Source organism: Pseudocercospora fijiensis (genome assembly GCF_000340215.1).
Source record: "Pseudocercospora fijiensis CIRAD86 unplaced genomic scaffold MYCFIscaffold_7, whole genome shotgun sequence".
NCBI lineage: Eukaryota > Fungi > Ascomycota > Dothideomycetes > Mycosphaerellales > Mycosphaerellaceae > Pseudocercospora > Pseudocercospora fijiensis.
The window spans coordinates 543,562-570,123 of NW_006921538.1; the positions used below are offsets into that span (position 1 = coordinate 543,562).

At 51.0% G+C, this 26,562-nt stretch overlaps 9 protein-coding genes across 9 annotated transcripts; 5 read left to right on the forward strand and 4 right to left on the reverse strand.

Annotated features, from left to right (window-relative positions):
- Positions 1-314: 314 nt before the first annotated feature.
- On the reverse strand, positions 315-1,530 carry MYCFIDRAFT_87859 (uncharacterized protein). The gene has a single exon (XM_007930841.1). It carries the CDS (start codon positions 1,045-1,047, stop codon positions 484-486), a length of 564 nt encoding a protein of 187 aa, XP_007929032.1. The 5' UTR covers positions 1,048-1,530; the 3' UTR covers positions 315-483.
- A 287-nt stretch (positions 1,531-1,817) lies between these two features.
- Positions 1,818-4,054, forward strand: MYCFIDRAFT_198302 (uncharacterized protein; the record flags this gene model as incomplete). The annotated part of the gene is made up of 6 exons (XM_007930842.1): positions 1,818-1,820; positions 1,884-1,942; positions 1,994-2,063; positions 2,121-3,546; positions 3,750-3,877; positions 4,028-4,054. The coding sequence occupies 6 exons, from the start codon at positions 1,818-1,820 to the stop codon at positions 4,052-4,054; spliced, it is 1,713 nt and encodes a 570-aa protein (XP_007929033.1).
- Positions 4,011-5,313, reverse strand: MYCFIDRAFT_80983 (uncharacterized protein; the record flags this gene model as incomplete). The annotated part of the gene is made up of 4 exons (XM_007930843.1): positions 4,011-4,577; positions 4,649-4,917; positions 4,971-5,194; positions 5,285-5,313. 4 exons carry the CDS (start codon positions 5,311-5,313, stop codon positions 4,011-4,013), a joined length of 1,089 nt encoding a protein of 362 aa, XP_007929034.1.
- Positions 5,314-6,717: 1,404 nt separating this feature from the next.
- On the forward strand, positions 6,718-8,918 carry MYCFIDRAFT_216038 (uncharacterized protein; the record flags this gene model as incomplete). Its single annotated transcript, XM_007930844.1, has 1 exon — positions 6,718-8,918. Exon 1 carries the CDS (start codon positions 7,260-7,262, stop codon positions 8,916-8,918), a length of 1,659 nt encoding a protein of 552 aa, XP_007929035.1. The 5' UTR covers positions 6,718-7,259.
- A 3,474-nt stretch (positions 8,919-12,392) lies between these two features.
- MYCFIDRAFT_204389 (uncharacterized protein) lies at positions 12,393-16,794 on the forward strand. The gene is made up of 3 exons (XM_007930845.1): positions 12,393-13,929; positions 13,981-15,805; positions 15,861-16,794. The coding sequence occupies exons 1-3, from the start codon at positions 12,635-12,637 to the stop codon at positions 16,410-16,412; spliced, it is 3,672 nt and encodes a 1,223-aa protein (XP_007929036.1). The 5' UTR covers positions 12,393-12,634; the 3' UTR covers positions 16,413-16,794.
- A 529-nt stretch (positions 16,795-17,323) lies between these two features.
- On the forward strand, positions 17,324-21,379 carry MYCFIDRAFT_176935 (uncharacterized protein; the record flags this gene model as incomplete). The annotated part of the gene is made up of 12 exons (XM_007930846.1): positions 17,324-17,409; positions 17,438-17,491; positions 17,521-17,617; positions 17,644-17,700; positions 17,753-17,815; positions 17,868-19,480; positions 19,532-19,669; positions 19,698-19,756; positions 19,803-21,168; positions 21,206-21,230; positions 21,256-21,313; positions 21,342-21,379. The coding sequence occupies 12 exons, from the start codon at positions 17,324-17,326 to the stop codon at positions 21,377-21,379; spliced, it is 3,654 nt and encodes a 1,217-aa protein (XP_007929037.1).
- A 1,280-nt stretch (positions 21,380-22,659) lies between these two features.
- On the reverse strand, positions 22,660-23,354 carry MYCFIDRAFT_204390 (uncharacterized protein; the record flags this gene model as incomplete). Its single annotated transcript, XM_007930847.1, has 1 exon — positions 22,660-23,354. A coding segment is annotated over exon 1 (636 nt), but the record flags the coding sequence as incomplete, so codon positions are not given.
- MYCFIDRAFT_37472 (uncharacterized protein) lies at positions 23,309-24,235 on the reverse strand (the record flags this gene model as incomplete). Its single annotated transcript, XM_007930624.1, has 1 exon — positions 23,309-24,235. A coding segment is annotated over one exon (927 nt), but the record flags the coding sequence as incomplete, so codon positions are not given.
- A 306-nt stretch (positions 24,236-24,541) lies between these two features.
- On the forward strand, positions 24,542-25,679 carry MYCFIDRAFT_155792 (uncharacterized protein; the record flags this gene model as incomplete). Its single annotated transcript, XM_007930848.1, has 1 exon — positions 24,542-25,679. The coding sequence occupies one exon, from the start codon at positions 24,542-24,544 to the stop codon at positions 25,514-25,516; it is 975 nt and encodes a 324-aa protein (XP_007929039.1). The 3' UTR covers positions 25,517-25,679.
- Positions 25,680-26,562: the final 883 nt, after the last annotated feature.

The following is a 26,562-nucleotide window of genomic DNA, read 5'->3' on the forward strand; positions in this document are numbered from 1 at the left end:
GAGCAGGTTAAGAGAGAGAAGGCTGCGGCTAACAGGAAGAAACGCAAGGGCAAGTCCAAGTCCTAGGCCGATCCAGGACCTAGACAGGAGAGCATATAGGATCCTGGCATTGTTGGAGGATCCTTTTCTTCGAAGATATGTCTGTGGATATTACCTGCTGCTGCACGCTATCTTCTTACACGACTCTGGCTTCGTTGTCTCAAGCGCCACTAGCATCTGTGCTTTGCCCAGAGAATTAATGGAGGAGCTCATGTACCCTGTGAGGCTATTGGGGCGTGAAAATCACGATGAAACGGTGGCTCTCGTGGATGAAGCTCCAATTGAACGTAGATTGCGAAGCCGCTGCGCGTTGAGCATGCGTTACTGTACACAAAGATTAATATCTGAGGTCACGCTGAGGCGACGTCAGCGACATACTCATGCGCTCTTCTGGAGTACAGCATCGGATCAACAGCCAGTAATTGCCACAAGACCATCTCTATACTATATGGCTCTCATCGTCTTGCGACCATTCGCCACTAATCCATTGTCCCTTCTTGCATCTTCTACTTCCGCCTTTACATCGGCTACTGTGCGTTGTGTTCGTCCAGCGATGAATTTGTAAGCTGACTGCAGCCTGTCGGATACAGTCTGAGCAGTAAGTGCCTTTGGGTGATGGCTGTTGATTTGATTCGCGATCTGGCCAACGCTGTACTTCTTGGCGAGTCGAATCAGAGTTCCATACCGAATGCGATCTGCGTCGCCTGCGAAAATCTCCTCATCCGGGATGTCCTCTGGATAGTCTTCGACAGTTTTGTAGCCCTTGACTTTCTTGGTAGGCGTGCCGTCAGTAACCTCTGGAGTGCTGTTCTGAGTGACAGGCGTTTCCCGCTTCTGCGGCTTCGGCTTGGGAGCTGGTCGTTCCTTGCATTCTTCGATGAGATGGAACCTTTCCAGACGACCTCCAGCTGTCATATCTTCGTCCGGGAAAGCGCTACGGAGGCGCTCATCTGCCATTGCGCCCAGTTGGGTGGAATCAAAGTCTTGCTTCGACATGTTCCCATGCATTGTGAATCAGTCTATTCGCGATCGTGCGTTCTTGGTAAAATTGTGTCGTTCCTTGCCAGTCCGTATCAAGGTGGCGCGGAAGGATCCGGTGGTGGTGCAAGTGCTAAAACATGGAGATTTGGCCTCGTGAAAGAAAGTAAGAGGGTCAATTTCTGATAGACGAGCATATCCATCATGTCGAGCAGATTCGACGAAAGCTGCTGAGGGAGAGACGTTCTGGGTGAACAGCTCCTATCGACGGCCGGAATGATCGCAATACAGCTGAATGTTGAGATCCATTGCCTGGGGATCGCTGGGGATAGAGGCAGACGAATTGTGGTGATTTATGATTGGAATGCGCTGCGACGGCGCAATCTGGGAAGACTTTGCTGATGGCCTGACTCTCTGGCGGTACGGGATCTTGGCCAATGGTGGACCAAAACGCCAGTAAGAAAGATAAATATGGCTTCAAATGCGCGCCAGAGAGAGCGCAAGAGATTCACAATAGTTGAAGGCGTCGGCGATGGGAGTCGCGGAGGCGGGAGAGGTGGTGGGAGAGAAGGAGGATAGTGCCGTGAGAAGTGGAAAGCAGAGGAAAGCCTTGGCCGGACATCGCTTCCTTGCTGCTGCTGATGTAAACAGCCAAGCATTTCTGGGATTCGGCTAAACTAGCTGATTCTGGAACTAGGGCTCGGCCGGGATCAACCGACAACTTTTCCAGATGCCTGTGCGCGTTCTAGGACACGCGTGGTGGAATACAGCTTCACATCGACTGCATACCGCCCGCAACAATGGTAAGCGACGACTCTCCGGCTCAGTGGCCGTCGTAGTGGATTCAATACTGATATGTGCTTTAGTCCCAACAAATCTTCGAAGACGGCGGCGAACAGGAGCGAGGAGAGCAGGCCAGACTCAGGTGTGTTCTTTTCAGGGCAGAAACACCAACGTAGATCTAATGATTGTACAGCGCATTCGTTGGCGCCATTGCCATCGGCGACTTGGTGAAGAGCACACTCGGCCCGAAAGGCCAAGACAAAGTAAGGACAATGTGATGATACGACACGCAATGCTCTAACTTTGACTAGATCCTGCAGAGTGCTTCGACTGGCGAGATCATGGTCACGAACGATGGCGCGACAATATTGAAGAGCGTGGCGCTTGATAATGCAGCGGCGAAAGTGTTGGTCAACATTTCAAAAGTGCAAGATGACGAGGTGGGCGACGGCACAACGAGTGTTGCAGTGCTGGCAGCAGAGCTTTTACGCGAGGCCGAACAGCTTGTCAACCAAAAGATCCACCCACAGACCATCATTGAGGGATACAGAATAGCAAGCGCCGCTGCTCTGGAGGCTTTGGAGGAGACAGCAACGGATCACAGTTCGAACCCAGAAGCTTTCCGAAAAGACCTCATCGCGATCGCACGAACGACTCTCAGCTCGAAAGTCCTCAGCCAAGACCGCGACCAGTTCGCGGAGCTCGCAACGGATGCTGTCCTGAGAATGAAGGGCTCAACAGATCTCACTCACATCCAAATCATCAAGAAAGCAGGCGGCAAGCTATCAGATTCCTATCTCGACCCCGGATTCATTCTCGACAAGAAATTTGGAACTGGTCAGCCGAAGCGCGTAGAAAATGCGAAGATTCTTGTTGCCAACACATCCATGGACACAGACAAAGTCAAGATCTTTGGTGCAAGAGTCAAGGTGGAGAGCACAGGCAAGCTGGCTGAGCTGGAAAAGGCAGAGCGCGAGAAGATGAGGGCGAAAGTGGAAAAGATCAAATCACACGGTATCAATTGCTTCGTCAACCGACAGCTGATTTACAACTGGCCCGAGCAACTCTTCACAGACGCCGGCATTGCATCAATAGAGCATGCCGACTTTGACGGTGTGGAGCGGTTAGCACTCGTCACTGGTGCCGAGATCACGTCCACTTTCGACCACCCAGAACACGTCAAGCTGGGCCACTGCGATCTCATCGAGGAAGTCATCATCGGCGAAGACAATCTTATCCGCTTTTCTGGTGTGGCTGCTGGACGCGCATGCACTGTGGTTCTCCGTGGCTCGAGCGAACAGCTCCTGGACGAGGCAGAACGCAGTCTCCATGACGCTCTCGCAGTCCTGTCACAGACCGTCAAGGCCCCAAAGACAACGCTTGGTGGCGGTTGCGCAGAAATGGTCATGGCCAAGGCTGTAGACCAGGCTGCTCAAAACGTGGCCGGCAAGAAGGCTTTAGCTGTCGACTCCTTCGCCAAAGCCCTTCGACAGCTTCCCACCATTCTCGCCGACAACGCAGGTCTCGACTCTGCTGATTTGGTGGCACGATTACGAAAAGCTGTCTACTCTGGAATGTCTACCAGTGGTTTGGATCTCATGAAGCCAGGAGGAGGTATCGCCGACATGAGGACATTGGGTGTGGTGGAGTCATACAAGCTCAAGCGTGCGGTTGTCAGCAGTGCGAGTGAAGCTGCCGAACTGCTTCTGAGAGTAGACAACATCATTCGTGCGGCTCCTCGCAGGCGTGAGCGCATGTAAGGGAAGCATGGAAGTTTGCATGGCATGGAAGTCTGGCGCTCAAAAAGAGGAATCGCAGTAATGCTGTAGATAGATACCATGGCTGAAAGCTACATGATGTATGAAAATATCCACGCGGCTCGGTCCTGTTGTCGCGACATATCAGAATCCACGACAGTGTGGAGGAAGCCATCTCCTTCCTCCGTATAGTGACGAGTCAAAAGAAGCCCACAAAGCTCACGATCCTCCTGCCAGACACAAACCACTCCATCCAGACCTATCTGAGGCGAACCATCGAACTTGCTCGCGAACATGGCAAGATCGAGGACGCAATTCGGGTGAGCAGACTGCCCAAACAAATGAGACTAAGCGCAGACCATAGGGCGCTTGTCAAAGAGCTAACCACAACTCAGCATTCCCATCAAGATCGCGCGACGCATTGATGTGCCCTCTGATCTCACGCCCAGATATCTAATCATACCAAATAGCATTCATCCCAAAACCCGGTTCCTTAACATCCATATGCGCCACCCGTCCCAAAAACTCCTCATGCCAACGATAAATCTCCACCCACCCTTGCTCATCATCACAAAGCGCCACCCACTCATCCGTCCACGGACAAGGACTCACAGCATTACTATGTCCCCCACTCGTCGGCGTAGGATTCAGACAAATCTGCCTCAAAACCTGTCCTTCTTTCCCGAGTTGGAAGGCAGAGATGTAGCCTGTTAATTTCGGGGAATTGGAGCGCGAGGTGGCGAAGAGGTATTGCCCGCTTTGAGATTTGAAGACGACGTCGGAGCGAAACATTTTTGGGAAGAGGTTGGACATTTCCGGCGGGATTAGGGGGTAGGAGGTTCGGGTGTAGACTGGTAGGTGGGTTTTTTCGTCGATGATGTAGATGCAGAGACGGTTTCCGGATTCCATGAGGACGTAGAGGTAGGCGTTTGAGGGGGAGATTTCTACCCAGCGCGGATGGTCGTTTGGGGAGGGTGCGGGGGTGGATCCGATGAGGGAGAGGGTGCCGGTTTGAGGGTTCTGGTTATGCCGTGGGATTAATCAGTCGATCACTACTCGTAGCTATGAGTCGCAAATCAAAAGAAACTTACCTTCTTATGACACCATATCTTGTTGGCCCACATATCAGCCGAGTACAGATACTCTTCCTCGGAATCGAACACCATTCCGTGGATTGCGGAGTTCTCGTCGAGTGGCGCGTTCTGAATATTCTTGTCAAGACCACCTTCGGAATTCACGGAATGGACATTGAGGAATCCTGCGTGGTCGTAAAACGGGTTGCCATAGACGCAGTACGGGGCTTTCTTTGCGGCCAGCACGAATATCGCTCTGGTCTTGGTGTCGAGATCATTTGCTCGGGCTGTAGAGCAATATGTTAGAATAAGAGGGGAACGAAGAAGAGGGGAGAAATACGATGTCCACCCATTGGGATCGAAGCGTGATGGATTATGTCTGTGGGACTTGAGACGGTGTATGAGCCCCATTTCTTCATGCCTGCTCCGTAGATGTTTTTTCGTGCGTGGTCGAATGTCATCCATGATATTGGTTGGTCTTGGGGGATTTCGGTCCGCTTCACGAGCTCGAGGGTTAGCTTGGAGTCGTCGAATTCGACGGTGAAAATTGCGCCTGGAGGAGTCCTTGGGAGATCTTAGCTGAAAGATCACGCAATGTATTGAGATATGGACTGAGAGTAGGAGAAGAAGATTGGAGATTGCTTCGCAACTTACCAAGTGCCAATCATGAGATGATGCTTCATCTTTACAGCTGTTCTCGTGCTGAATGTTCTCTGGCGTGGAATGTACACTCGTACTTGCCTATACAGAGTCTGAAGCATATGTCAATCAATTCCAGACGCTTCTACTGCTACTCTTGATATACTGCTGGGTAATCTCTTACCCGTGATCTGAAGCCGAATGGAAGACTTCGGGAACTCCACATGAGAACGCACGAGCAATTTTCACAAGCGGATCCCGTCCCTGCAGACCACAGTTTGCGGCTTGGCCACGAAAGGAATGGTCCAAAGCCTCAATAATACCAACCACCTGCATTGGCAAACAAGCGACCTGACTTGACCGCCAGAGAGGGAGGCAGTTGTCAAAGTGAAGTGAGCTGCTGTTCGCAGAAGACACTCTCGCCTTTCGTTCCTACTTGAAAATCCATACAACCCTGGAAACACGGCGCGATCGATCGACAAGCAGACGTGGTCCACTGCCATTGGAACAACACCCATCGCAGCAGGTCAGCGCACCACCGATCGAATCCTAGCCTTGCACAACACACGTCTCACCAATAAGATCCCCGGGCCACTCGACCATGGGCCTCTTCGACGGAAAATCCTATTCTACCAGCGACGCCAACGGCTTCCTCAACATCGGCGGACGTCCAACACATCGCAGTTCCTCTCGTAACCGCGGCGTCTCTCCCGCACGCAGCGCGCATTCCACAGGAGGTGGGACGGGATACTATGTCCGACAACACAATGCTTCTTCCTCATCCTCAAGACCAGGCTATGCGCGTTCCGCCAGCGGCTCATTCTTCGGCGGCTCATCGTCGCGAGGAATTTTCAGTAGCGGTGGACATTCGAATTCAAGTTATTATAAACGTCGTCCGAGAGATGGTTATATCAGTTACTTGATTCATAAGTTGCAGAGGATGTTTAAGGAGTTGTGGTATTATGCGAGGAGACATCCCGTCAAGGCGTTTTTTGCGCTTGTTGTGCCCTTGCTGAGCGCTGGTGGGGCGATTCATGGGTTGATGAGACAGGTGGGTGTTCAGTTGCCTTTTGGACTTGATGGGAGTATGAGGAGGTTTGGGGGGAGTGGGTATTATGGGAGTGAGGGGTATGGAGGGGAGAGGAGAGGAGGGGGTTGGATGGATCAGGCTGGGGGTTTGATGCAGATGGCCAAGTTGTTCATGTGAGAGGAAGAGATGAGGAGGGAGGGTGGTCTTGAGAGTGTGGAGGGAGGCGAGAAAATGCGCTTCACGAAGCGACACGGCACGGGAATCAGACATGCGCTTCGCAGTGCAACGATTTACGAAAGGGAGAAAGTAAAAAAAAAGGACTACAGGACCAGCGCGAGCTTGAGCAGAATCAGAATCCTGTCTGCTGTGCGGATACCCTTAGGCTACGAATTGAGTATGGAAATGAAAGGCGTTGCATGGTTGAGGATAGAAGTGTCATGATGACTTCGACCGGGCAAGCAGTTTCTTCCAAAGCCCTCCACTTTCCTGCTGTCGTTGTAAGATCTCGTCTTTTTCTATCTCGGATGCTTACCATCAGGTGCAGGTCCGCAACTGTCTATGTTGCTACGGCTTGTTAACGATTCCAAGAAAGCTGAAGATGAGTAGTGTGAAGCTGGAATCGAGGTCTGGTCACTCCAGCATGTTCTCTCACCAACACGGACCACCTGACAAACGCTCAAAATCGACGCGCTTGTTAATGTTGCGCGTCATGACCGCGTTGTCAACAACATCTTGGTCTGTCGCGAGTGAAGAGCATTCTGTTGCGCCTTTGTTAGACTTCTACACCTATTCGCAGCATCCGAGAAGCACTCAAGTTGAGGACTGAAATCAGAGTCCTTCAAACCGAAACAACCTCAAGACCACGCAAGTCTCTTCGTCTGTAGAGCCACTCGAGGTCTTCTCCGCCGTCTCTCTAGTGACCTCTCGAATGAGCGCGTCGGGAGACAAGGCGCCTCAACTATGGCAGACCTGGCCGACTCACGATCCGCAGTGGCAACAGCTCCAATCATTGATGATCATGCAATCCTCCAGGGCTGGACTCCCATCAATGGCCGTCTCATAGACACCAATATCCATGGTGTGCATACCTACAAGCCAAGACCACTCGAAGTGTATCCGACCAGCATCTGGAAAGAAATGCCCGCACGCGCTGCAGATGGCGAAGAGATCCTCGAGTACGACGAGGAAGAGTTCTTACATCTCCCAGAACATCTGACGGCGCCGGAGAATAAGGCTTTCGAAGAAGGCATCGCCCCAACGATTCAAGGAGACCCTGGCGTCTGGGATTATGTGTCTGAAGAAGAGTACTTTGGCCGCAAGATGACTCTCCTTACGGACCATAGACTGCTACGACTCGCCACCAAATATACGATGAAGCAGCTCGCAGAGAAAATCAATGCTGCTACCGAAGTGTGGGAACCAGATCTGGTCAGTGAGAAGACTCTCCAACGACGCATTTGCGAGCGCTACATCCCTCGACTTGCTGGGGCCAAAGGCATGACTGTGGCTGAGATTCGGAAGGAACTCAAGGATGCTCGAAAGGTGAACGGTGTGGGTTCTCAGAAGCGCCGCTCGTCGGTATCGATGGGGTCTCCGCACGAACAGGACGCGATCCTTGACACCGGTCATGTGCAGGATGGTGAACCCAAATGCTCTCCCACTCTACGCACCAAGCACAAGAGAGTGATTCCTTGGCTCAAGGATCAAGCGAAGACAGCCGACGAGGAGGAGAAGCAGCCGTCGAGAAAGAAATCGAAAACGAGCCTCAAGCCCCTCACGATTCCTGACACTAATAAGCAAGACACAACCACATCTTCTGCCACCCCATCAACAGCAACCCCCAGCACTGGAGAACTCGGTCCAATCCCGGACACCGATCAAGCTATCTTCGACAGCGACCCATCCCGCATCGTCGGAGCTAGCGTCTACAAGTTGGCCGTGCGCTACTCTGTCGCTGAGATCCAAAAGCGCATTGTGCTCGCCCACCCTACTTCGGGAATCAAGTCGCAACATGCCAAGAAGGAGCTTTACAAGTATGTCGGTCAGCTGGCGAAGGAGAGTGGTAAAGATCGCGGTGCGATTCTGGATGAGTTGAATCAGGCTCGTTCCGAAGGTCGTGCGAGTAAGAAGGGGTTGAAGGGTGGGTTTGCGATGCGGAAGCGTAAGGCTGTGGAGGTCGAAGATGAGATGCCGCTATATGAGGGTGATGCGGAAGCTTTGGAGGTTATTGATCGGGAAATGGTAGCAAGCTCCGTCCCTCTCTCTACCACTCCATCAACCAAAACCCCTCGAGGAGGCGAATTTTCTCCCGGAAAACGAAACAACATCGCCGTCTCGCTCTACACACCAACTCCACGCAAGAGCAAGATCAAGAGCGCTGGACTCCGCTCCCCATACTTCCCGAAGACAACCGCATTGCCTGATACTCAAATCCACAACCTCGTCGACGACATGGTGGACTACACGACTCCGAAGTTTCAAGAGACGGCTCGCTCGTATGCTGCTGCTTTGGCGCTTGATGGTCCGGCTCTGGCTTCTCGGGAAAAGAGTGGGGGGAAAGAGAGGCGGATTGAGATTCTGGAGTCTCCGGAAGAGGGAGTGGATGTGTTGATATGGTAGGGGATGGCGTTGAGGAAGGCTGTGTGAAGAGGATAGAAACTGAAGGGTTTGTGTGGGGAAAGGAAATGCTGGGTTGGAGGGTAGGTGTTTGTGCAGGACGATGGGATGAATAATGCTGAGATAGAATAGCCAAGCCAGGCCAAGCCCGGTCCGGGTAGCAGGGTTGTATCCGACCTCATTAGGGGTGCTAGGTTGTTAATTGTCAGCAACGTTACTAACGTTGCTAACTATGTTAATAACGTTGCTCTTGTCTACTGAGTTGTTAGTAATATAAGGCTGACTAGGGCTAACTAGAGGTAGAAGGTAATACTATATTAAAGGCAATATAGCTGTAGAATAAGACTACTTCTTGCTGTAGATTGAGACTACTATATAGACCACTTCTTGCTATAGAATAGACTACTTCTTAAGCTTAATAATGCGGCCGTTATTAGAGCGCTTGTTATCTAAGCGCTTCCGTACTAGTATAGTTACTATATGTCTCTAGCTATTGCTAGCCGTTATTAGTATTATTGTCTTATAAGAGCGACTAACTAAATAGCGTATAGCTAACTAGAGGGTCGTGTTTAGTAGAAGCCTAGCTATTAACTAGCTTAAAGAATAGTAAGTACTATAGTAGTTAACTGCTCGTTGTCGCCTCGAAGAGCGCTTTATAATTGATAGGCTCGTCTTCGAAGTCGTTATCTTCTTAGTAGTAAGATAGACTATATAGATTAAACAGCTGTTTAAAGTTAGGTATATAGAGATAGCGAGGATCGCTTAGTAGCAAGCAGTAGTTATTTATTATAGCTTCTTCGAAGGTAAGTAATGCGTCCAATTCCGCCTTCCTAATCTCTTTCTTAGTTGCTAACTATCGCTGCTATATCTCTCGTAACTTAGCTTATCGTTGCCGTCTTACTACCTCTTCTACTAGTCGCCTACGTAAGGCGCGGCTATTTATATAGATATAGGTACAGTCGTCGGTACGCGTAGCGGACAGCTTCGAGCGATAGTCGTTCTATATGAAATTCATAGCGCTAAAGGCTCGCTCGGAAGGCACTAAGTTAGCAGGTATTCTATATAGGCGGAGGGCGACTTCCGCTATAAGAGGCGCTTTACGAGTAAGGAAGTCCTAATAAGCAGTAATATTGCCGCGCTCTCGGTACCGACTAAGCTCGTAGTAGTTACTAATAGCGAAGAAGCGTTGCGTAGAGTCTCGGAATTCGATAAATTCGTCGTTAAATCGTAGATAGCGCTCGAATATAGAAGGATCGTAGTCTTCGTAGGCAAAATAGCGCTTAAAGAAGGCAATGCGGCATTCTTCTTCGCGGTTACTAAATTCTCGAGAAACTAATAGATTGTTAATATATAACGAGTGCGCTGCCTAGTAGACGGGTTGTGTTTGCTTAATAAACCGGAGGTCGAAGAGCGACAATAGGTCCTTCTAGTAAGGCAGGCGCGCCTACTTAATCGAGCGACGTAGTTGCCGCTAGCGAGGCACTATATCGCCAACCTTAGAGGTGTCGCTCTTACTAACTAGCCGTACTTCGTCAATTAGCTAAAGGAGTGTATAAAGGCTCTATAGGCGGCTCTAGAATAGAGGCGAGTTAATAGTCTTAAGGGCAGCAGAGGCGCCCTTTGCGAGGCGACTATTCGAGCCTCGGAATAGCCTATAAGCTATAACCCTCGAGCAGTCTTAAAGGGTTGTTATTGCTATAAACAGGCTGTGTATTGCAGTATAGTATAACCCCTAGCGAGTAAGATAGGCGATAGCAAATACCCTTAAAATAGCCTCGTTGTCCTTAGTAAAGGCCTTTAGGATATTCTAAGCCTTCTTCGACCTCTTAAACAAGGCAAGCACGTATAAAGCCTCTCGGAGCGTGTCGCTATAGAACGGTAGGTGCGAGTCCTTCTAATAGTTACCCTAGTCGCTAATGTATAGCTATATGCTATACGAGTCGTAGAAGACGCAAATTATATACTTAGTAAGTGGATTCTCGGCGAGTCGGTCCTAGAGTGATCTTATTGTCGCGCAGGTATCGGTTTGTAGGCTATTCTATCGTTTAAGGTCACTATTAACAAAGGGCGCTACCTACTTAGTTACCTGCCGCGCGAGGGTAATAGCGTTAGCGTTAGAGTCCTTTATGTCTAGCAAATTATAGAAGAACGAGCTAGACACTATATTAGCTAACAGGTTGCAGAAACGAGTACTACCGCGGCTCTTACTCTTATTAGCGCTAAAGTTAAGGTCTCGAAGCGCATTAAACACCGCCTTAACGTCCTTCTCGACCTCCGCTCGTACCGTATCGATACAATCTACTACCTTATCGCGACTTAGAGGGTTATAATTAGTGTCGAAGGTATAGAAGGCCTCGCGCTATTTAGGATAGAATCTCGCGTCTACGAGATTAAATAGCCTTCCGCTATACAATATCGCCCTTGCAATAGCTAAATTACGCACCTTCTTAGACTTAGCGACACTAAATAGCAGCGTGCGTTGCTTGCGCGGCGGCGCCTCTTCATCGTTAGAATAGTAAGCCCTCTTATAGTCTAAATACTTCTAACATTTCGCTAGGTGCGCCTTCTTCCGTAATAGGCTTCCCTCTACTATCGTTCCTTTCCCGCTATCGTACTAGATATACCTTACAAATTTGCCTATATTAGCGGTATCGACTTAGGAGAAGTTAAGGTTGACTAGGTCCTTTAAACGAGGCATTTTAAAAAAGTCGGAATTATAAGATTCGTAGAATTGCTAGAAATGCGAAAATCGGAGGATTAGGTAGTCGAAACAGGTAGAAAAACAGCAGGCAATTCTCTCTTAACAATACCTCTCGAACTATCTAGTTTTAGGCTATTCGGACAACATTAGTAAACCTACTATTCTACTAACCCTAGTAGTATAGTTGCTAGGTAACCCTCTACTAAGCAGTCGCCTAAGCAACTACTACTCGGAAGAGCTATATAAGCAATCTTTGTACTAATCTATACTAAATTGAGCTTAGCTAAGTCGGAAGAGACGGATCTATAAAGGACATTAGCACCGAGATAGTTACGAAGGCACTATGCTATTGCTATAGGCTTAGTCTATTCTATACTATATAGAGGTGAGGTCTATATAGACACCTAAGGCATGAATATTGATACTAACTGGTTATTAACGTTGTTTTGTTACTAACGTTGCTTTCCACCGACAAGTGGTTACTAACAGCACCCCTAGACCTCATTCTCTTGATGGAGCTGTGCCGCGGGCCAATCAGAAGTCGAAACGGCTGGGCAGAGGCCGATGCACGGCTTCGTCATGTGTGAAGGTCTGAGGTCAGGTCGAGTGAAGGCGCGCGCTTACGTTTACGCTACGGGCTCGTCTGTCGTTCAGAGACCACACCACACGGCCTGCTTTTGGGCCGCCAGCGCCAGTACATAGACACCACTAATAATCATTGAGCACTGCTGTCCTCCCTTCCACGCCACATCTCCCTTCCTCTATCAGCGGTCCATCCCACCTTCGACTCGTGAAACGAAACGAAACACCACTGACGCCGTCAGCAACAACTTCCCTGAATCCTCCAGCTAACGAGACAGCACGTGGAACACGATCGCCAGAGCTGCATCACTGTCCCGCCGCCCGCCTCCTCCGCAGCTTGTTGGCAGCAACGACCGACGCACCGATACCCCGTTGGCAGCAACGACCGACCGACGCACCGGGCAGCAACGACCGACGCACCGACACCCCATGCGCCATGACCTCTAGCAACAATCACGAAGAGCTGTTCCTCCAATCCGACTCGCCCGCCAACGACTTTGAAACACCCAAGCCCCTGCAAATCAAGAAGCAAGCATCTCCATCAAGCATAGCCGCAGGCGCAGGCGCTTCCGAGCCACAGCAGCAATGGGCGCAGTACCGCGTGCCCATGAGTAGTGCCGCATATGGAGCGCCTACCTCACCGCCGCCCTCAGGCCCGCTGCCGCTGCCGTACCCCGACGAGCGCACACGACAACAGGCAACACCCGGAGCTGTGCCTAACAACCCGCCGAGCAGGACTGCCACGCCGCAAGAGTTAGCTTCAGCAGAGGAAGGCCGCGCAGGAATCCAGCCGAAACGGCGCAAAGACAGCATGTCGTCCCAGGGCAGTGGTGGGATCGTCGGAAGGCCCAAATTTGATGCCAACGATCCGAACAGACCGACATTAGGTGGATATGGAGGGTCGCCACTATCTTCGTCAAGATTGGCTGAGCGGAGAGGAGCGCCTTCGAAGAGCATCTTCCCTCCAGACTCGCCGGGAGGACCTGAGCCTCCCATCAAGAGCGACGAGGACGAGGGCTTGTTCCAGGTGAAACCGCAGCGGAAGCTGAGCGCCCAGACAGATGCCGAGTACTCGCAGCAGTTCTACCCTCCGCCCTTGGGAGCTGCCCCGCCTGCCACAAGTGCGGCGGCGGCACGAATGCATGTACCCGATCCCGCTGGAATCAACAGGCTTAGCAGTTCTGCTTCCACTTCCACGACCAGAGCCTCACGAGGATCGCCTCCACCACCCGAGACACCGATTGACGGCGCGGGAGCGGCAGCGGCAGCGCCTAGTGGTCTTACTGGTATCGAGGCGCGATATGCCGCAAGTGGTATTCCAGGTGCGAGCACTCTTAATGAGATGCAAGCGCAGAGTGCCGCAGCTGCTGCAAGACGAGCACAGTATGCGCAACCACAGCCAAGACAAGGTACGTTGGGTGTGCCGCAGCAGACGCAACAGTCTAGCTCTGGCGGAAGGTGGAGTCCAACAGAGCCAACAGGTTCCGCGCCGCATGGTCCACCGATCACTTTTCAAGGCGTTGAAGAGGTTGCTTCAAGAGGAGAAGCAGTTCCGTCTCAGGCCTCAAGAGACAGGCAACCTAGCTACCCCAGACCTGCGCAGCCGTCTACGAGTCCGAATCATTTGGCAGAAGACATGAATCGCATGAATGTGCACGAGGAGCCACCCCCGGCTTATTCGCCACCCACAGCTGGCACTGTACATTCACCGTATCCCAATGAGAAGGGCAGGTATGCAAACACTGCGAGTCCAAATGCTGCTGCGGGAGCAGACACCGGCAGACGGCCTACAGATCCGAATTTGCGAGGACATCCAGCTTTCGCCAACGATCCTCCTCAAGCATCGGCTTCACCACAGCCGGCATCGTCGCAGCAAAACGGAGCTACAGCAGGGGTTGCGCCTATCAATGTAGCTCGAGCAAATCAGTCCGTGTCTCCTCAGCCAGGACCTGCAGGACCAGCAAGTCCGCCTCCGCTGCCAGAAGGATGGATTGCACATCTGGATAACAACTCTGGCCATTACTACTACATTCATCTGCCTACACAATCGACGCAATGGGAGTTTCCGAAGGGCCCCACTCCGCTGAACCTGCAAGAACCCATGAGTCCGGGAGCGGGCATCGCAAGTCCAGTCGGCTCAGTCTTCAAGCAGCCACTTGCTTCTCCTGGCTTTCCCGTGCAGCAGATGGCCACTTACGATCGCAATAGTGTGTTCTCGATGAATCCCTTGGCGAGTCCGACTGCGTCTGGTTTCACTGGTCCGCCTCCAAGTGCTGGAGTGGACATGTACAAGATTGCTCCTTCGAATGCGGTATACTTTGGACCATACCTGCGATATACGAACATGGACCTTGAGCGCGGACTGTGGCTGGGCAGTATAATGTTGATCACAGATGCCGGCAACCAGCCTCCGACTATACACCTGCATCAGTCACAGGATCTCAGCCCCAATCCAAGACAGCTGAAAGCTCATCCCATTCATTCCCATCAACGATGGATATTCTACCGGTACGATATTGACCTGAGGATGGAAGAAACTGGCGCATCGAAATGGACGTATGCCATCACCTCCCATCTAGGTTGCACAAGATACGAGTTCCTAGTAGCCGGCAGAAGTGAGACCAGTTGGCGATTCGTGGCGCATTCGGGCAACGACTTCGCTATCAACGTATCGGCCAATGATAGATCGAAGCTTGGCGGTGCAGCTCCGATGTGGAAAGACGTACTCGTCAAGCATCAGGAGTGCGGCGGCTTCCATACTCAGATCGGCCTTGGCGGGCAGATTTACGCCGATCGTCTCTGGAAAGACATTCCCGCGCTACGACAGTGGACGCAGATATCTGGAAAAGAGAACCGAAAGACTGCTCAGTGGACCGCGAAGATGGAAGAAGATGTGACGCATGCGTACTTCCATTACTACACCTCGCATTTCGATCAACCCGCCGTCAAGGAGGCCTTTGCACAGATACCTCAAGTGTGCTGTCTGGACGATCACGACATCTTCGATGGCTACGGATCTTACCCAGAGTACATGCAAGAAAGCCATGTTTTCAAGAATCTCGGCCGAATAGGCATTGAGATGTACCTCCTCTTCCAACACCACACGACACACGAGATCTTGCGAAACGTATCCAACGACATTGACCTCTTCACGATCACTGGCAAAGGATGGCATTTCTTGAAGTACCTCGGGCCTGGTGTGGTCATTGTCGGTCCTGATACTAGAAGTGAACGGAATGAGAAGCAAGTCATGGCTGGTCCGACATATCAGGGCATCTTCCCGAAGGTCGCTACACTACCTCCGAGCGTGCAGCATTGTATTTGGCTGATGCCTGTGCCAATCATATATCCCAGGCTTGAAGGCATTGAGCAGGTGGCAAGCACTGTAGCCACAGGCAAGAAGATCGCGACTGGCAGCTTTAACATGCTTGGCAAGGTTACGAGCGGAGTTGCCGGCATTGTTGGAGCGAAGGGCGTCGTTAACCACGGCTTCGATGCTGCAAAGAAGGCAGTTGGCAAATCTGGTCTGATGCAGGGTGTGCTGAGTCCATTCGGCGATATCGATATGCTTGACGAGCTGAGAGATTTGTGGACTCATGAGTCGAAGGTAAGAATGCGGTCACGGGCGCCATCAAGGATTGACGTGCTAATTTGACTTTCAGGATCTCGAGCGAACGTACATCATTCGCACGCTGCAAGGTATTTCGCACAACAAGTCCTTGCGAATGACTTTCCTCTCCGGCTCCGTCAACTCTTGCGGTGCAGGCCTTGTTCACGACCCTCAGCATCCTTCCGACCACAAGACAATGTATCAGCTCATCACCTCTTCAATCGTCAACGCGCCCACGCCTTCTTATATCCTTCGCATGCTTCACAACAACAAGCAACTCTACATCCCCGCAAACGGCCATCGCTCCCAAATCGGCGTACAATCCGACACCAAAGAAGACATGATGGAGATTTTCGCGGCCGATGTCGACGGCCGACCTCGCGAACACAGAAGACTTATGGGGAGAAGAAACTACTTGGCATGCGTAGCCTACGACCCAGAAGTCGTGCAAGGTGCTTTCCATCCCCAAACTCCAGGCCAACAACCCCAAGGCGCCGGCCGTTTGAGTTTGGCTGCGGACTTCATGGTGCAGAATGACGGCGCTTTTGGACAGCCGATGAAATATGGTCCTGTTATTATCCCTAGCTTGGACTATGGGCGTTAGGGTTGCTCGTGTGTTTTGGAAAGCGGGTGGAGGTGGTATCGGTTGGACAGAGTTGGTGATGGATATGGAATTGCGACAGTGCATAGCGGTGATTGATTCATTGATTCGGCTGGCGAGCGAGCGAGCGGTGTGAAGCGTTTTCCTTCTTTGAGGAGAAGATGAAGCATGTAGATGTGAGAAAGAGAGAGACATAAGGATAGGAGTACCTAGGGATGCATGGATGAATGAATGAATGGAATGTGTGTGGATTGTGGGGACTTTTTCGTCCTTTCCTACTATGATCTCGCTGTGCGGGAGCTTTGAGGAGAGCAAGAAAACTCTAGAAGATCGACGAAGTAGCAACACCGATAGGGATGAATGGAATGGTATGAGTGTAAATTTGGGGACTTTCTTGTCTTTTCCTAACATCACCGCCCGGACACCTTCGAAATTGTAGAAAAACTCTAGAAGATCGACGAAGTAGCTAACGAAGGCCATCTGAGACGACGGCAAACGTCTTCAAATCACAGTTGAGGAACATGAGAATGCAGCCGCCTCCAGCCCACACACCCTCCGCCTCCTTGTCCATTCACCACCACCAAGCCATCGCAGGCGCGTCGTGATCGACGCACACACACACAGCCTTACCAACGCACCCAACCCATCGACCCGGACATTTCAACCCTCGCAAACCAAATCACCGCGCGAGCATCTTGGCTCCTCCACCTCACCGGCGCCTCCATGGAATCTCTTCACAAAAAACGTTTACATCAAAAACCCCCCCTTCCGGAATGTACAGACGCGCGACTCTTTTATCGACTACCTACGGGCTTTCTTCGGTATGTGTCTAAGGCGATTTTTTCTTTTTTGAGGGAGAGGGGAAGGGGAAGTGGATGGCTAGGCTGAGGATGATCGTGTTACGAGTCCGATAAATGGTAGTGACGCCGATGCTGGGCACAGCGAATGAGGATGGTGAGGAGGAGTTGCCGGAGGGGAATCCGGATTGGAATTTTGACGGGTTGGAGATGTGATGCGGATGGAGTGAGAAAGGGACGGGTTTTGTGGAGGACGCGATGCATGCAGAAGCTATGGGTCCAATGGTGGGTAGAGTGTGTGTTCTGCGGGCAAGTGATCTTCATTCCACCAATCTTTTGACAGATGCGATTGGATACGAGAAGCAAGTATATGGCTTGACGAAGATCTTTGCTCAACGGACGCTCCACAGAGTTTCTGGTCCCGATGCACTCGGCAGGTAAGGTATGATCTGGAATCATCTTCGGACACTGATGTTTTCGGGACAGTTCTCGCGGTGGTCTAGTTAGCCGTCGTAGTACGAGAAGCTTCTAGGATCATGTCGCGAGAAAGACAACGGAGCAGTCGGTGCACTCAGCAGGTATGACCCAGAATCATCTTCGTATACTGATGTTGCCGGATTAGTCGAGACAATACTCGCGGTAGTCCCTTTAGCCCTCGTAGAACGAGAAGCTTCTAGGATTATTTCGCGAGAAAGACAAAGGAGTCCAATCAGGCAAGCAAACATCTCCTTCACGGTCAAATACAAGAGTCTGGTCCTATGCAACTGAAGTTTCTCTCACCACAGTCTGCAAGCCTAAGTTTCCCATCATGGTTGATCAGAACGCGAAGCAGAATAAGTCTTCTGCCCCGGCCAAGAGGGCACGATCGACTCCGAAGAAGAGCGAAACTACGAAGACTCAGGGTAACTCGTCTACTCCAGCTCAGACTGGATCATCAACACCAGAGAAGGTCTCGGCCACTCCGACTCAGGCTGGACCATCGACTCCAAAGAAAACCTCAACTACTCCGACCCAGAACAAGACGTCTACTCCAGCTCAGGCTGGATCGTTGACTCCGAAGAACGTCTCGACCACACCGAATCAGAACAAGACGTCTACTCCGGCTCCATCTCAGGCTGAACCATCGACATCAAAGAAGGCCTCGACCACACCGACTCAAGCTGGACCATCAACACAAAACCAAGGCCCGACCGCACAAGCAACCACAAAAAACACCCCAACAACCATCCAAGTCGTCCTAGACGCCCACACCGAACCATACCAAGGCACCAAACCCATTCCCCCGGACCTCCAAAACTTCTCCAACAAAGTCAACGCCGACCTCCTCTCCGACCCAGAATTCGCCCGAAAACTCGACCCCAACCCCCCAAGATCCAGAACCTGGCTCCTCCAACACGACGACCTCAGAATCTTCCTCGCAAACAACTGCTATTTGCGCGGAAATTCTACAATTTTCGAATTCTGGATGGATGACCGCCTCTTTACGAAATGGGTGTGGAGGAATCTTGCGACGAGTGATGAGCGTCCTGGTATGAGGATTGGGGAGTTTTCGTCGAGGGAGAAGGGGAGGGTTAGTGTTCCGGCGGTTGCGAGGCCGGGGGATCCGCAGAGACCTACTACTTGGGCTGAGGGGAGGATTATGGCGGATTTTGGGACGCCTGTTGTGAGGCTTCCGGGTCTGGTGCCTGCTGTGGGTTTGGGTGGTGGAGGGGGTGGTTCTGTTGCTGCTGTGGCTGGATCGGGGGGGAGTAAGGTTGCGAAGAAGAGCGATGATGAGCGGAAGGATAAAGGGGAGGAGGAGGAGGAGGAAGAGAAAGTAGGAAAGGACGAAGTGGACGAGGAAGAAGTGAAAAACGACGGAAAGGATGATACCACCACGGAAGCAGACAGAGGCTCCAGCGACTCGGAATCCGAAATGCCGGCTCCGAAGAAATTTAAGAATATGAGTGAATATTCAAAATTTCTTGCCCCCATGACCAGGGTTGAGAGGAACGATTTCGAGATGCGCCAGGTTTCCGCCGCTTCTGAGGAGAGACTCAAGCCAGAGATGGACCATATTAAGGAGATGATAAAGGAGGCCGATAGGATGGAGGAGGAGAGGAAGGAGAGGGAGGAGAAGGAGAAGGCGGATGCGGAAAAGGAGAAGGAAGAGAGGGAGAGGGAAGAGAAGGAGAGGGAAGAGAAGGAGAAGGAAGAGAGGGAGAGGGAAGAGAGGGAGAGGGAAGAGAAGGATGCGGGTAAGGAGAACGGGAAGAAAGGAATTAAGGAGGAGAAGTGAGTAGAGAGTGAAATGGGATAAAGTTAAGCTTTGATGGCATAAGGTAGTCCATGCTCGAAGTTCACATTGCATTTTGGAAAATTTTCTACCTACTCATGTGAAGAGGCTTGTTTTCCTGTGCTTGATGGCACGCTCAATGATCCAAAGGAGTTGTCTGCCTGGTGGGAGCCGAATATTGGGAGACTGTTGTTCTGCATTGAGAGATTGGACCAGGTGTGTGAAGGATCGCAGATTTGTGCCTTCCTTCTTTGGATGCTTGGCGGCATGTGAAAGTGGAGCGGTACGCTGGGGCTGCGGCTTTTGACCTATAACTTGTAGCCCACAACACAACAGACCTCAACGGTTACATGTCTAACAAACCCAGGATGGCGGCAGATGAAGACTTCCAATTCAACGCAAAACATCGCAATACTAAGTCTGAAGCAGACTCATTCTGTGGTACGTTCAATGAAGTGCCTCTTAATAGCAATGCAGGCTCTCGGACGACTGGTCACAGTACAGACGGCCAGAGCGACAAATCTCGCGATGACTGTACAGATACTCCTGTGCCGCCAACGAGCAATCATGAACGCAATGACCACATCGAAGAGTGCAGAAGTCCCGGACAGGAGGATGAGTGCAGCACTGAAGCGCCGGACAAGTTCGCAATTGCAGTCACAGGATGCTCAAAGACGATACCAACACACTGTGCAAACTCAGACAGCAGTAGATATCGACCGCGACCCGTGAAGGACACTGCCATCTTCAAAGCCTTCCCACCAGCAGCACGTCAACGCGAACTAAAACAAGAAGCCACCAAATTCGCAGCCAACGCACGCAACATCTTCGTACACCACGTCGACCCCGTTCTCGAACTTCGACGAAAAGAGAAGCTAGCTTCTGGAACAACGAAGAAGAAATTCTACTCCAACGCCGCACGACTCTGGGCCGAAATGCAGACGATAGATGATTTGCATGAACAACGCTTTTTCTGGAACCAGAAATCTGTGGAGATGAAGTTGGCGCTTAAGAAGAAGACCGTCACGCCTGGAAATTTGTTGCAGGATGCTGGGTTTGAGGAGGATTGGTGGGAATGCAGGAAGTATGCTGAGATGGCTGTGGGGTGGTATTTGGGGCAGGATGTGCCGGAGGAGTTCGGGGATGATATTACTGGCAATGATATGGACAGCGAAGATCATAATCAAGGTGCTGCGCTACTACCGGACCCAAAGCAAACAATGGACTTGTCGAGCGACACCTCAAAACTGTCTTTTCATCAAGACCTTCCAGGATTCGCTAGGCGGAACGCAGAGGACGACAAGCCCCTACTAGACGTCCTCCCCGAACCCTTTCAATACGAAAAAAGAATCATGTACGGCCAATTCGCTCACGCAGACTATACCGAAATCCGCCACTTGGACGGCAAGCAACAGGCCGCCCGACTCCGACAGCTCGCAGATCTCTTTGATCCAACTGGCAAGATCCTTTTCTATTACTACGCGTATCCGCATATCTGGAAGGATTTCAGGCCTCTTAAGATCGATGAGACTGTGGCGACTAGAGCTCAGGAGAAGTGGAAAGTCCTGGGATCGAAGGAGCAAGAATTTTGGCGAAAGCAGAGTGCGAAGGTGAAGAAGCTGTTAGGGGATGGGAATGTTGATGGGTTGGTTTGTTTGGAGCTTGATAGTATGGATCCGGAGGTTTTGTGGCTGCATCGAGCGATGGATGATGTGTTGGGATAGGTCCATCATAGGCTCCCAGCTTGTAGTGACCTTATGTGGGAGATATGTAGGGATTGAAGGTGCGCACCCGCAAAATGCAAAGGGATATTTTGGAGGCAGATTGTTTCTGTGACAACTGCTTCCATTTTCTCGATAGCGGAGGCTGTTTTGAAAGAGGAAGATCTCAGGCTGTAGGACTTCTGCGTCTTCTTCCAATCATGTCGTGACAACTGGTACAACCAGCGCCCACACGAAGCTCAAAGATATGCCGTGGCTTGCAAGACAATACAAGTAAGGGAAAGATATATAGGCACCCTACCACCACCTCCCGATTCGCATGTCGTATCCAAGCCACCTGGGTATGGTCCATTTCACACAGGCGAGCGCGAAAAGCTGCTGGGTGGCATCCAGGCCTTGGGAATTTTCCCATATATCTTCCACTAGCATTCGAGTCCACGTCTGAAGCGTAGCATCGTCGCTCAAATGGAATGAAACCTGAGTACCAGATCCAGCTAATCCTTGCTGAATAGCCCGAGTGAGACAAAGACACGTGCGTGAGCTGGGCGCGAAGTGGATGAACTGCGATATTTCTGCGTACGTCTCTGTTGCTGTATTACCGTCATCTCCTGGTAGCGAGAGGCCCTGAGAGAGGACCTGAGGCCTGCAGATGATGCGAATCTCATTGTAGTACTCGAGTAGCTGTTTTGAAGTGCCCCGGTGTCCCGAGTCCAGGAAACTCCTCCGGAGTCGACCAGAGCAGTGTAAAAGTACGCGATCGTGATCAGGTCGCCAGTCCAACATGTTGCGCGGGTCCACGCGAAGTTCTGCAAATAGACCAAGAGATCCTGCAATCCGATCCAAGTGAGCCAGCAACTGCGTATACCCTGGTGAAGAGGGGAATAATGACACAGATCTGTCAATGAATTTGAACATCGCCCCTGGCTGTCTCCATCCAAGGAAATCTGCCACTGTACACGATAAATGACGGATTCTACTGAGCTTCAAGGGCCCGGAAACAAAACAGTAGAGTCTCACGCGGGCACTTTCTTTTGGCACAAGCGAAATGTTTTGCTCAATCTTGTCGAGGAGTGGAGTGATTATATTTTGGACTGCCCAATTTGAAACCTGAGATCGCCCCATTTCGCGGACAATTCGGTTCCATAGAGGCAAGAGAAGCGCGTTTGCTACTGGCCCAGATGGCAATGTTGGCATCAAAGCGTGGAGAATGGACCATGCGTTCGCCGAAACACAGTTCTCCCAGAACGCCACATGGGGAAATAGTGGAACCAGTTCTTCGTGAGCATACGGTAGCCAAGACCAGTCGAGATCTTTTTCATGCATATTGCATACGACTAGCCGCATCTCGTCAGCAATCTCTAGAGCTATTGCGGACTCAGAACATTCCAATGTCAACATTTCGTCTGTGACCCTAATCAGATAAGAAAGGCTATCGTTTGAGGTACGTTCAATAGTCTCCGGAAGTCCTGGTATGGATTCGCTCCATATTGAAGGCGAGACCGCAAGTAACCTCAAAGCTCCGCGCAGATATCTATCGCAAGCATCTGCAAAGACGAATTCAGATTTCCAGACGTGTGGTACAGGTCCGTCCGGAGGGAATATGAAATCATGAGCAGAGCGATGTATCCACCCAAGGCGTTCGCGGTCGGCACACATGTGCGCTTCAGCATTTATTACGCTCAAGTCCATAGGTTCTCGGAGCTTCGCAGCATCTCTTGCCGAATCAATGTGTGTTGATGGCGTGCCGCCATGATCGGTCAATTGAGGTATGGCCACGCATCCCACTCTCTCATAGTGAAGAGGATCCTCGTAAATCTGCAGCAATCCCGAGCTACGGCTAACAATTCGCAACCTTTCCATGTCACAGGCCTGTAAGAAGTCTTCATATGACATATTGAGGAGATCGTCGCCCAGCTGCGCAGCGGTAATTTGTGCAACTCTGGGTTGCATGAACCAAGCATACTTTTCGGAAAATTTCATCACTTCTAGATAGAAGTGGAATGATTCACAGTGCAGCGGATCAAGCTTAGCCAACATACTTGCGAAAAGGTCGTTGATCTCTGTGGGAGTCATTTCCAGACGAGTATGCAGCATGTTCCAGTCGTCTCCTGAACTGATACTTCTCACGAGCGTGGGAACGACAAGGACAGCCCAGAGGAAAACGCCGTCAGCGCGATATACAACATCCGCAACGAAGCCAGAGTACGTTCTGTATGGACATTTTCTGAAGACAGGCTTGTCGATAAAGCGACGGAGCTTTGTTTCAACAAATTTCTCAATGTCCGCACGATTGAGTTGTTCCAGGCGCAACTGCCTACAGAAGGAGAAATTGGCGGTGAGCTCTGCTTCAGGTCGACTTGAGACGCAGAGTTTTACGTTCTCGAGGGCTTCGAATCGATAGACAAGGTCTGTGAGGCTACTCAAATCGCCAACAAACTCGTCGAGACCATCCAGGAAGAAGCAGAAGACATCGTCGGAAGAGGTCAAAGCAGCTTCGATTGCAAGATTCAAGCGTTTATCGGTCCATGATGCCTGGCGGCCAGGTTGCCATCGCACAGCCTTGGCGATATTTTGCACCACCTGATCTACCTCCGTACATATTTGATACAGTATCGTGCGCAGCAGACCATTGATGCTCTTCTGTAGCTCAGTGCCGGGGCGCCAGAAGAAGAATTTGAGAACGTGAAGTGGTTTGCCGTGTGCCCATTTAGAAAGACACTCTTTCGTGCGGTCGTCGTCGACAATATGCGCCATCAAAGTTGATTTCCCAGATCCGGCCTTGCCACACACCCAGTAGATCGAGTCGCCTGCATCTAGCCATGTAGCCAAACTGTCCCACTCTGGTTTATCGTGTCGCCAAGCTATTGATTCCTGAGGTTCATAAATCCAGTCAAGGGTCTCAGGAGTTGCACCTTTGATACTGTCTTGCCGAGCTTCCATCATGTCGAACCATAGGCTGTCCAGAATTTGCTCACGCAAGCTCGAAGGCGCTGCTCCAGAGTAGCTGACGTTGAAGACATGCCCATTGTGCATTGTAGCCTGTCCACTGGCGACATTGTCCTGGAAAGACGAGGTGCCCGTGGGGATAGGAAATGCCCTGCCCGCTTCCATGGCTGAGACTGATGCCGAACTGTATATCGGGGCTGTAAAATAGCATTTCGAGTACAGCAGATCTTGTTGCCGGTCGACAATGTCACGCCATGGTTGGGCGGCAAGAAGTAAGGCTGACGGAGAGGATGGAGGTGGGATGTGGACTTGAGGCCCGAAATTCGGACATATCTCGGCCTGCAGGAACCTCTTCAAGGTCAACATCATCTGGCGTCCATTGACATAGCAAAGATGAATGCATCGAGTCTATTGGTAAGGCGGAGCGTGCCTCGGCTACGTACCCAGCTGTGCCAGCGACGATGGGCTCAAGTCCATGATGTGCGATTCTTCGCAGTCCATTCCCGACTTGAGGACAAGGTCCAGGACAAATATCGCGAGAAGCTGGAACAGAAAGCACGAGAAAAAGGTCTGAAGGATATCGACGAGCTGCGCGACGCACATAAACACAAGATACAATCATTACGGAAGGAAAGTCTTGTACCTGGAGTCAATGCACCAATAAATGCTCAACCACCGCCATCGCCACAGAATGTATCGAGCAGCATACCCTACCAACCGCCTCCTCCTCCGCAACCACAATCAGAACAGCAGGAAGCTGTAAAGAAAGCAGCGAAGAGCACGGGCAAGCCAGTGAAGACGTTAGACTCGTTCATTGATGTACAGAAGATATCAGAGCTTCCACAGAAAGAGATCGAGACGATTTGGCGCTTGCGACATGTGAAAGACCCACAGTCGCTATGCGCGGTAATGGCAGCAGATACATTTAGGCGGATACAGGACACCGCGAGAAGGCACCCGCAGTTCATCCTGCCTCTGCCGCGAGAGGAGCAGGGTGCGGAGATACATTTCCTGCAATGGACCTTCCCGTCACCCACCACTGCCACTGTCCTCTTCACACACTTGGCTGAGTTCAAGCTTAGAGGAGAGTACGCGCAGCCGCATACTACCATTACCCACCATCTCGATATGGTAGACAGTAATGGACTGGTGCTTTTGGAAGGCAGAGTGATGGAGAACAAGGGCATCACTGTAGACGAGGGCAGGTTCCTGCTTATGAATCTGCAGAAGTTCTATGGTTTTGAGGCGCACAGTGATGCTGCAAGAGAGAACAAGGAGAGGAGGAGGAAGTTGATGGAGCAGTTCTCTGGAGGTGATGCGAATTTCAAGGTTGAAGAGCTTTTGGAAGAGGCCGAGAAAGTGCCGTGAAGGACATGGAAATATGAGATGGCATCGGTTTCTGGCCATTGTACAAATTGGCAAGATAGAGGAGCGAGACCCGTGACGATACACAGAAGATGAGCATTTGTACAATACTGGCTGGTTAGAGGCTATAGATACCCATGCACAAGGTGCGGATCGATGGCAACATAATGAGTTTCGATGCGATATCGGTGTCAAGCAGCTCTGGCACAGATTCTAGATGTTACATGGATCGAAGCAAGCAAGATTTTATCTACCACGAGCAAAGAGACAACTTTTCTGACGACGCAGGCCCTGTGCACTTCATTCGGCACCATCTCGCCACTTCCTGTATTCATTATGCTCAATCTTGCCCGAACATACAAGCCGACATCAGCTTGCCATGAGCTCAGACTTGCTTCACGACACTCCCGGCACACGGGTATCTGCTCGCCTACACCATAGCCCAAATACAGGTACTATGCTGTGCGAATACACATCGAACGAAGAAAACATGTAAGATACATAGCACAGCTTCACTTCTTACCAGCTCACCATCAAAACCAACCCGACTTCATCCTCAACCATGACCTCCGAAACACATTCCAATCTACAATCCCCCTCCTCCCCACCACATCGATCTCGTAAGCCGACATCTAGACTCAATACCGAAATTTTGGTGAAGAGGAGATGCGGGAGAGACCTAATAATAGTCCGCGGAGCTTCATATTTGTATCAGAAGATCGGCGTTTAGGGAAGTAGAGACTCAGAATTTTGGGGGAAGTGTGAGTAGACGTATCTTTGAGATATGCAATAGGAAAAAAAAACTCATTCCCCGAAAGCTATAGTAATATGCGTGATAGTAGTATACATGAAAGCGATTCCTGTACATGATTCGATCTGAGCCATATTCTCCTCTCATTTTCCCACTCCCACTCTCGCCATCCCGTGAATATTCCTCACAGTCCTTCGATATATGCTTCCAGCTCGTAATTATACTCGCGATCAGCCGCGTTCCTCGCTTTGTACTCTTGCATTTCATGCTTGAAGTCGTCCGCAAGCCCACGCACATC

What these genes read in the sequence shown, in the direction of transcription:
- MYCFIDRAFT_87859 (XM_007930841.1), bottom strand. Translation starts at nt 1,047, where the DNA reads ATGCATGGGAACATGTCGAAGCAAGACTTTGATTCCACCCAACTGGGC.
- MYCFIDRAFT_204389 (XM_007930845.1), top strand. Translation starts at nt 12,635, where the DNA reads ATGACCTCTAGCAACAATCACGAAGAGCTGTTCCTCCAATCCGACTCG. An exon ending in TATCCCAATGAGAAGGGCAG is followed by an intron (nt 13,930 to 13,980) that starts GTATGCAAACAC and finishes AGACACCGGCAG; the next exon opens with ACGGCCTACAGATCCGAATT. An exon ending in TGTGGACTCATGAGTCGAAG is followed by an intron (nt 15,806 to 15,860) that starts GTAAGAATGCGG and finishes TTTGACTTTCAG; the next exon opens with GATCTCGAGCGAACGTACAT.